This window comes from Protobothrops mucrosquamatus, unplaced genomic scaffold, assembly GCF_001527695.2.
Source record: "Protobothrops mucrosquamatus isolate PMUCROS unplaced genomic scaffold, P.Mucros_1.0 scaffold2540, whole genome shotgun sequence".
NCBI lineage: Eukaryota > Metazoa > Chordata > Lepidosauria > Squamata > Viperidae > Protobothrops > Protobothrops mucrosquamatus.
This window is the reverse complement of record NW_015388601.1, coordinates 185,288-194,653: the sequence shown is the minus strand read 5'-3', so window position 1 is coordinate 194,653 and position 9,366 is coordinate 185,288. Positions and strand designations below refer to the sequence as shown.

Genomic DNA, 9,366 nt, shown 5'->3' with positions numbered 1-9,366 from the left:
GGGGGGGGGGCAGCCATGAATGGCCGGGCTTCTTCCGAAAGGCAGAGAAGCAGGTCAGGCTGTGGCCCCCAAGAGGGTCCCATGCTGCCCCCCCAGTGGGGATGGGGCCAGCAGAAATGCCCACGGCAGAAGCAGGACTATAAACCTAAACGCTCTTTAACCCACTTGACATAATAAAATGTACTACTTTTTTATACAGCAGTTCCTCATATTCAGCCTCTTTGGGGAGGGGGGGGTCAGCTCTTGTCAGGTTGCCCTATCCGGAGGCTTCAGTCGGGCTTGAAATGGGGGGGGCTGAACTGGCAGCTTTTGCCCCCCCCCAAACAGCTGTTGCAAGGATCAGAGTGCTGCTCCATTGAGCAAAGAGGGTGGCTCACTCAGGCAGTCTTTAGGGAAAATATCCCCCCCCCCCCTGCCAAATCAAACCCCAAGCTAAGGTGCTGTTTGGGGCCCCCCGACCACAAAGGCCCAGCACTGGGCTCTTTCCAGTGTTGCCCCTACCCTAAAGCCACCCATCTTGACTGCCCATGAGGGCGCATCCCCGGGTCAAAAGTTGGCAGAGCAAATGGACGGGTGCTGCCCCTTGGGTGCTACCACTCCTTGGCCTTCTGGTTTTGGGGGGGCCCTGGGAGGAGCGGGGGCACTGCAGGCAGCTGCTTTGGGGGGGGAGTCAGACACTCCATCTTTTTCTAAGCTAAACTCAAGACAGTTGGACTCAATTGCTTCACCTTGGGCCTCAGGTGTGTGGGTTGCTGCAGCCTGCCCAGCCTTGGCCATGGGGTGTCCTGTCCTGCCAGCCCAGAAAACTGCCCCTCCTGCACCCAAGAGTCAGCCTTTTTTTTCTCGAGGTGGGCCTGCTTGCAGTCACCCGGGACCCCCTGAGCCCCAGGGGTAACAACCTTGTGGAAAGCCAGCATTATTCCTCTGCCATTGACCCAGTCACACCAGCCTTCTCTTGTAACGGAGCCAGCGGCCTCTTTTATTACATGCATCTGGGAAGTTACAACAAACTAGGAGTAAAGGAAGAAAAACCGAGCGGCCTGGAGCTGCCTCCTAGTCAGCCAGAGCGGTGATCACGGCGCGGGTGAAGTCATTGGAGGTGGCGTAGCCTCCCATGTCCGCCGTTCGCACCTGCCAAGAGAAGAGCAGCAGAGGGGCAGCCTTGGCCGGCCTCCCAGGCCCCAATCGTGGCAGTCCCGTCGCCTTCAGCCTCTGCCCCCTGGGAGCCTGGCCATGCCTGCCTGGCTAGGGACACCCCCCCCCATCTCCCAGCAGGGCAGGGCAGGGGCTGAAGGCAAGGGAAACTGCCAAAATCTCCGCTGAGAAAAATACCTGGCATTTTCAAAGGGAACGCCAAAGCCGGAGGCAGAGCTGAATTGCCCCGCTGCCTCTGTGTCTTTGCCAAAAAAAAGCCCATTTTTGAAGGCAGCATGAACTGGGGGGGGGGGGGGGGCGAAGCAGCGCACCAAATGCTCCAGAGCCCTGGAGGAATCCCAGAGTGTCTGGCAACCGTAGGAAGAAGCTGTCTGTTGTCCCAGCACGGACGGAGGAAGAGGTTCGGGGGAACCGGGCGCCTGTCAAACCAACTTCCCATTACAGGAAGTCCTCAACTTAAGAGATCAGTCACGTTTCCAATGGCAGCCCACCTGGGGAGGGGGGGTATTTACACCCCAGACCTGAAGTTCTGATGGTTGCCCCCACCAGAGTCGGAGGGCCACGCTCCGGGTGCTCGGCAGCCTAGCTGCAATGACGGCCGTTGCCGCGTCCAGAGGCCGCTGCCTGGCTGCATTTTGCAACCGTTTTGCCCCGTTTACTCCCAGGGAGCAGAGCAGCCGATCCACAGCAAACCAGGGTTTCACTTAACTGCAGTGGTTGCTTAATGACTGCCACAAATAAGCTTCTAAAATTGGACCGGTCACACGAGGACTGTCATGGCTTGCACCTGCCATGGGGAGGCTCCGTGACAGTCGTAACTCAAGGACTGTCTGTAGTGGCCCGTCTAGCCCAAGAGGAGCCCTGCAGGGGGCACCCAGACCCTCCTTCCCCCCCTCCAAGTGGGCAGCCATCACTTCTGGCAGCCATTCTTGCCCTGGGATAAAAAAAAAAGCTGGTGGGGGGTTCTCAGCCTGCCTCCCACCGTGGCCCCCGGGGCAGCCCCAAGACTGCAAGCAAACCACCCCGTCACGCCCAACGGAGCACGGGGGGGTGCCAGGCCCACAGTGGGTGGGATCCTCCGCCCGGTGCCTTAAAGGAGCTGCTCCTTCCCTCAGCACAGCCAACAGGCGGGGGGCGTGTGGAGGGGGGGTTGTGGGGGCGCTCAGACCCATTTGGGCTGCATTCCTCCTGCACCCCAAACTGCCTTCCTTTTGAGGAGAGGAAAAGCAGCCTTGCTCGCCGTTCGGCTGGCGTTCCAGCCCCCCCCTCGGTGCAATCAGTCGCTCTGCTCCCCACGGGACCCTCCCTGCTGTGCTCTCCCAGAGGACCCCCCCAACAGCAGGAGGTCTTGGCAGGGAAGCCCCGTCTCTGGCGCAAGCACATCGCTTCACCCTCCCTCGCACGAACCAGGGTGGCCCTTCCCTCCCCCCCCTCCCCGAGCTGGGCCTCCGTGCAGTCAGCCTGTCCTTCCAGCCCTGTGCCCTGCGAGGGTGGCCAGCTCCTCTCTGACCGCTGAGTGGCCTCAACTCCTTCCCAGAACACGAGATCTCCGCTGGCTTCCCTCGTGCATCAACCACATCCCGGGACTGGCCCCTTTTAGGGGATAAATGGTGCCGAGTGTTTCGAGGGAGACTGACAGCAGCTCCAGGAGCATCGGGGACGGAGAAGACTGAGCAGTCGCTGGGAGGGGGGAGTGAGGGGGGGGCTTCTCCTGGCCCAGGAGTCACCCGTTTGTTTTCTTCATCGTGGATTACCAGGGAGATCTTCCTCCTGCCAGGACCCTTTTGGCCCACCAGGACCCCCTCAGCTGCCAGGAATCAGCTGAGAGCCGGAAGGAGCAGAGCTGGCTAAAAAATCCCTTTTATTCAGACACCGGACAGAGAGTGCGGCCATAGGTTACACGTCACACCCGTGGGGGGCTCCTGAAGCCCACTCACCGCCTGTACCAGGAGGGCCCACCTGGCAATCTCTCTCTCCCCATCGCCCCATGAGCCCTGGCAGGTTCTTCCCTGAAGTCCTGGTGGTCTTCCGCAGGAGTGCAAGGGGCCCAATGGATACCACAAGGCCCATGCTCCCCAGCCAGCTCTCCTCCAAGAGCCCTCCGGGAGGCACCTTGACACACCCGCTTTCTGCCCCAGAGGTCACTTTCCAAGGGGACACCCCACTGCAGAAGGCTCCAGGCAGGGCTCCCCCGTCCCTTCCAGCTGGAGCAGACCAGACCTCCGGAGGTCCTGGAGTCACTAGAGGAGGAGGAGGAGGAGGAGGAGGAGGAGGAGGAGGAGGAGGAGGAAGGCATTCCCCAGCAATCTGGGGCTGGGAGAGGCTGCCGGGGGAGGGCCAGGGCTGCCGGGGGCAGGGGAGGGCCAGGGGGCAGCCTGAGCCTAGACCCCGTAGTGGGGGTGGAGGTGGTCAATCACAGACTTGATGAAATCCGAGGTGGTGGAATAACCGCCCATGTCCTGTGTCCGCACCTACATTCCAACACAGGGAGAGGGAGGGAGAAAAGTGGTCATCAGGCAGGGTGTGTGTGTGTGTGCAGAGGCACCGAAAGGAAATGGGACAGGAGAGCTCAGAGGCGACAGACAGACAGACAGACAGACAGCACCAGAAGCGCCCAGAAAGCCCAGCGAGGCCCGCAGCTCCTCAGCCTGCCCACCCACAGAACTGAGCCCACAGCCGTAACTGGCAGGAGAAACCGGTCCAGCCCGCTCGCCTGCCTGTGGCTGCCCCCTCCCCCAGGACCCCCAACTCCGCCTCCTTTTCTGCCAGGCCTGCCAGCTGGAAAGAAAGTGAAAGCCGCACAGAGGCTGCCCAGCGCCAAGCCCTCCAGGGCAGCCGTCGCACTGACCTTGCCCACTTTGATCACCTTCTTCACCGCATCGGAAATCATGGTGGAGTGGTGCTCCAAGCTGGGCAGGAGAGAGGAAGGATGCATCTCAGCAATGGGGGGCAGGGGCAGGGTGGCTTGCCCTTCACCATTGCCCTGCAAGGTAGGCCAGGCCAATGGGCAGGGAGCAGCCTCCGGGATATCCCGCCCAGCTGAGCCCCGCTCGGCCCAGCGCCCCCAGCTCGGGAACCTACTTCAGATGCCGCAGCATGTTGGCCGAGGAGAGCAGCATAGCCGTGGGGTTGGCGATGTTCCTCCCGACCGCCTGGGCAAAGGGGTGGCGGGCACCCTGCAAGAGGAGCAGAAGGATCCCTGCAGGGCCCCCAGCACGCCTGCTGGCCCCGACCGCCCCGAGGGAGGGGGGGCAGGGGGCGCACCCAGGCCCAGCCTCGTCCTCACCATCTCGAACACGGCAAAGTCCGCGCTGTAGCTCTCCCCCGGGACCACACCGGCCCCGCCCACCAGGCCGGCTGCCAGGTTGTCGATGATGTTGCCGTACAAGTTGGGCATGACCAGGACGTCAAACTGGTAAGGGTTCTGCACCAGCTGAAAAACAGGCGTGCTCAGCCCTCCGTGGAAGGTCCGGCTGCAGAGCCTGCCTGAGCCGGATCAGGCCCCGGAGCCCTGCTGGGCAGCCGCCCTGCGCTCCGACCTGCAAGGAATTCTGGGCAGAGCTCAGCTGCCCTCCTGGGACAGAACTCCGAGGGACCCGTGGAGGGGGAGGAGGAGGAGGAGGAGGAGGAGGTGGGGGCTCAGCTCTGAAGCCGTCCCCTCCCCCCTCCCCCCGGGGGCCTCTTAACCCTGAAGACCACTTGTCGGACGGGACCCTCCAAGACCCTGCATGTCAAAGCAACTCAAAGCAACGGCTTTGTCCGTTTCCGACCTCATGTTGGCAGGGAACGGGGAGGATCCAGTCTGGGCCTCCACGCTGCCCACGTGGCCTCCAAAGAGCAGCCCCGAGGAAGCTGCGATGCCCACATCATCAGCCCAGGTCCCACAGCCACGGAGTGCCGGGAAGCGGAGAAAGGTCCCCTCCCCCCAAGGAAGGGGTCCCAATCCGGGAGAACGGGCTCCGGGGCCTCCAGCCCCCCCCCCCGAGCAGCCCAGCCGGGCTAAAGGATGGAACTTCAGTGGCCACGTAAGAGACCTGAGAAGGTGCCACGCAAGACTTTTCCACGTGGAAATCACAGGCCTGAGAAAGTGGGGAATGGGGGCACTGAGCAGCTGGGGGCCAGATTTGGGTTTTTTTCCCCTGCAAGAACCAAAAATCACTTTTCTGCTTTCTGAGAAATTAGCTGTGCTGCCTTCACATAAAACCGGAATCCTAGAGTTGGGAGGGGCCGTGGAATCCAACCTCGGCAAAAGCCTCCCGGGGGGGGGGGGGCAGGGGGCTCTCCTGCCTCCGCTCGAAGCCCCTCAGCAAAAAGGAGCCAGAACCACTCTGGACCACCCACTCACATTGGTGGCAAGGCGAATAAGCCACCATTGCTGGGCCCACGGGGTCTGCAGGGGCCCCGCTCTGACTCCAGGATCCAACTCCAGGATCCATGGCTGGCACCCGAAGCAGAAATTTTGGGGTTCCAAACCACCAACTACCTTGCATTTTTTTCTCTCCTCTCCTCTTCAAGTAGCAAAACCAAGGGGCCGCCAAACTGCTGGAGGCTGCAGAAAAGCCGAGGTGCCCCTGGCCTCGCGGGTGTGCAGGCAGCCCCCACCCACCCAGGCCCCCTCCCCTCCCCGCGTCCCATCAGGCACGAAGCAGGCCGTCCTACCTGCATGCAGCAGTTGTCTATGATCATGGTCTCGAAGGTGATCCTGGGGTACAGCTCAGCCACCTCCTCACAGCAGCGAAGGAAGAGTCCGTCCCCCAGCTTCCTGGAAGGAGGGCAGAGACACGTCCTCACACCACCCCAGATGGCCCACAGTGTCAGGTGCTATATGACCCCCAAGGACTCCCCCCCCTTGCCAAGAATGACCCTGACACAGCCGAGAAGGCTCGGCCTGAACGAAAGGGGCCGAACGGGTCAGCTGGGGGAGCCAGGAGGCCCAGAGGGAGCAGAACTAGGAGGAATCCGGCCTTGGAAGTTGCTGAGGTGGCTCTCCTGGGCAGAGACAGGCCCACGAAGGGCAGCCTCTGACCGCCTCATGCCCATGGGTGATCCTTCTTCCCAGGCCCCAAATTAAGCAGGTGGGACGAGGCCACAAAGGGCAGAGGAAGAGGACGGGGAAGGAGGTGTGTTCCGGTGTGCCACAACTTCCCCAATCACAACATCCATATTCTTTTGACATATAGGGGTCTACATAGCACGTACTTTGGCTTGAGTCAATTTTGCTGCAAAGCAGGCGCCTCTGTGGGCCACCCAAAGCTGCCAGAGATCTGGGAGGAGGGGGGGGGTCATCTGAAGGTCTTCGCCTCCCACCCTCCCCGGATCCGCTGAGGCAGGCAGGCAGGCTCACTTACATGATGTTGGCCTTGTGTACCGCAGTGACTTTGTTCCTCCCCTTCTTGGTGGCAAAATCAAAGGCAAACTTGGCGATGCGCTGGGATTTGGCCCGCGTGATGATCTTCAGGCATTCAATGACCCCCTTTGCGCTCTGAGCACGGAGAGAGGCAGAAGCCGTTCCTGAGCCCCTCACTGGCCCCCAGCTCCCCTGGGCCCTCCTCTCCCTGCACTGTCTCTGTCGGGCTGGCCACTAAGCAGAGCAGGTAGCCCAGCAGCTGTATGCGAAGCCACCGCTCCAGGGAGCCCACATCAGGGCTCTGTTCTCTCCCCGGCTGTAGCATGGCCCAGAGGCAAAACACAAGCGAGTCTCACCCACCCACTTTGCTAAGTACTGCATAAGGGGGGGGCTTTTTCCTTTTTATGTTTATCTCTTCCAATTACATCCTCTAGATCTGGGGTCCCCAACCCCCGGGCTGCGGACTGTTACAGGTCCGTGGCCTGTTAGGGACTGGGCCGCACAGCTGTAGATGAGCGGCAGGCAAGCAAGTGAAGCTTCATCTGCATTTTCAGCCCCTCCCCGGTGCCAGCGTCACCACCTCCGCTTCTCCTCAGCTCATCGGGCATCAGATTCTCTTAGGGGTGCAAACCCTGCTGTAAACTGCTCACGTGAGGGATGCACGTTCTGACCCCTCCTCGGTCCGTGGAAAAATTGTCTTCCACAAAAGTGGTCCCCAGTGCCAAAAACTTTGGGGACCGCTGCTGTAGGCTGATCTTGGTGGCCTATTGGGAAGCCACTTAAACTAAGTAAAGCACGGGAACAAAGCCCTGCTGGTCACTCCCAGATTTCTCTTCAGCCTACTGCGCCTGTTGCTAAGCTGGTTGCCTTTTGTCCTGCTGGGAAACTAACCTGACACACACACACACACACACCCCAACCAGTCTATAGGTCCTCAGTGGCCGCTTTGTGCTGGTGCAGCCCCACTCCAGACTCACTGGAGATGTGGGCAGTGCTGCCCCTCCCCCAGACCACTTTGGCAGCCCGGCCAGCGCAGCTGCAAGTCAGAGGGACGCAGGGCCCACCTCGTGCTCCAGGGAGCTATACTCGCCCTCCGTCTGCTCACGGATGATGACCAGGTCCAAGTTGTTGTGCCGAGTTTTATAGCCAGGCAGGCTGCTGACGTGAACCACGTTGGCAAAGAGGTCAAGCTTGCGCCTGCAAGGAGGAGCCGGGGGTGGGTTACGTCCAGCATCCAGGCCTGGAGCTCCCTGCTGCCACCCCCCCACCCTCCGGACCCAAAGGGCTGCAGAGTGGACGCAAGGGGGGGAAAGGAAGCTGCAGTTCCTTCCCCCCCCCAGCGACCTACCTGAGCCTCATGTCGTAGGAGGCCAGCTCCCCTTTGTACTCCATGGGGGTGTGGATCTTCCCTGCAAGGAAGGCCAAGAGAGGCCAGGCGGTGAGGGGGGGTGGGTGGGAGAAAGGGTCGCCCAGCCTCCTTCTCCTGCCCCCCCCCGCCCCCTGTGCCCCCCACCCCGGCAGAAGACTCACCGATGAGGGCCACCTTGCTCTTCTCCATGGACTCCAGCACCTGCTCCAGGATCTCCTCCGAGGCCATGTTCTGCACCTCGCTCAGGTGGTGCTCGTCGAACTGCACCGGCACGCCCGCCACCTGCACGGCCCCGGGGGGGGGGCGAGAGCAAAGCTGGGACGGGGGAGGCAGGGCTGGAGGCCTCCGCGCACACACACACGCGCAAACACACACACACACACGCAAACACACACACACACACGCAAACACACACACACACACGCAAACACACACACACACAGCCCCTCCCAAGGGCGCCCCCGCAGCTCCCCCCAGCCTCACCTTGAAGACCTCCTTGACGGAGTGCATCAGCTCCGGTCCCACGCCGTCCCCCGGCAGCAGCGTCACCGGGAAGGCCCGCTCCGCCTGCAACGAGCCGGAGGGTCGCAAGGGGCCGCCGCCAGAGGAGCCCCCTCCCCGCCCCCCGCNGGGGGGGGGGGATACAGGGCCAGGGAGCATCTCAGACCAATGAGCTATTAGCAAGATAATGATTATTTTTATTAATGTTATTGATGGAGGGATGGGGGGTTTATTTCAGGCCACGTATGGTTGGGTTATTATTGATTGTGGGAATTTACTATTTCATTTATATTTAACATGTTTCTGTTTTGGATGTACATTTCCCACCGCTGTGCCTCAAATGAAAACACATCTCAGACTTGGCTTCGACAGTCTTAATAAAATAAAATATAAAATAAATTACAACATAATAAATACCTTATAAAATAAGCCAATAAAACCCATTTCCATCAGCCCCATCTCGGGAGCCAAATGTTCCTGAGCATCTGAAGGAGCTCTGAGGGGCTTGGTGTTGTCTCTCTTGGGGAAGAGAGACCCCCACCCTCACCTTGGGCTTTAAACTGGCAGTTTTCACTTGGTGATCCAGCAGCTTTTTTACTGGGTGAAAGTTCCAGCCTTTCCTGGAGAATTGCTACCTGCTGGGTCCGGGGTGGGGCTCTTTGGGCAACCAGGGAGCCGCCCTCCTACCCCCCCCCCCCCATGGAGGCTGGAGAAGGTTGGGTCCCTTCCGGAAATCTGCCTAGGGCTGGCTGTGCATTTTCCCCAGACTGGGAATCCACACAGGGCTTGAGTCAAAGGGGATTCAGTTGTTAATGACCTCCATTGTTGGATGGGGGCTTCTGATTCCTCCCCCCCAGGACAGAACTTCCCCTCAGCTCTTGAAAGGGCCACTTTTAGCCAGAATCCCCCATGGCCTTGAGCAGCCCTCTCTGGGCATGCAGCCCCCCCCTCCACCCGCCCTCCAGGGAAGCTTAATGGCCGCTAAGAATCCAGG

The 9,366-nt window shown here is 60.7% G+C and overlaps 1 protein-coding gene across 1 annotated transcript; it reads right to left on the bottom strand.

The window, feature by feature from the left end:
- Positions 1-953: 953 nt before the first annotated feature.
- On the bottom strand, positions 954-8,831 carry IDH3B (isocitrate dehydrogenase (NAD(+)) 3 beta). The gene is made up of 11 exons (XM_015825195.1): positions 8,790-8,831; positions 8,355-8,438; positions 8,033-8,153; positions 7,851-7,911; positions 7,567-7,699; positions 6,504-6,637; positions 5,815-5,917; positions 4,442-4,588; positions 4,237-4,331; positions 4,004-4,064; positions 954-1,131 (listed from the first exon to the last, which is right to left on the bottom strand). Exons 1-11 carry the CDS (start codon positions 8,829-8,831, stop codon positions 1,054-1,056), a joined length of 1,059 nt encoding a protein of 352 aa, XP_015680681.1. The 3' UTR covers positions 954-1,053.
- Between the last annotated feature and the right edge of the window lie 535 nt (positions 8,832-9,366).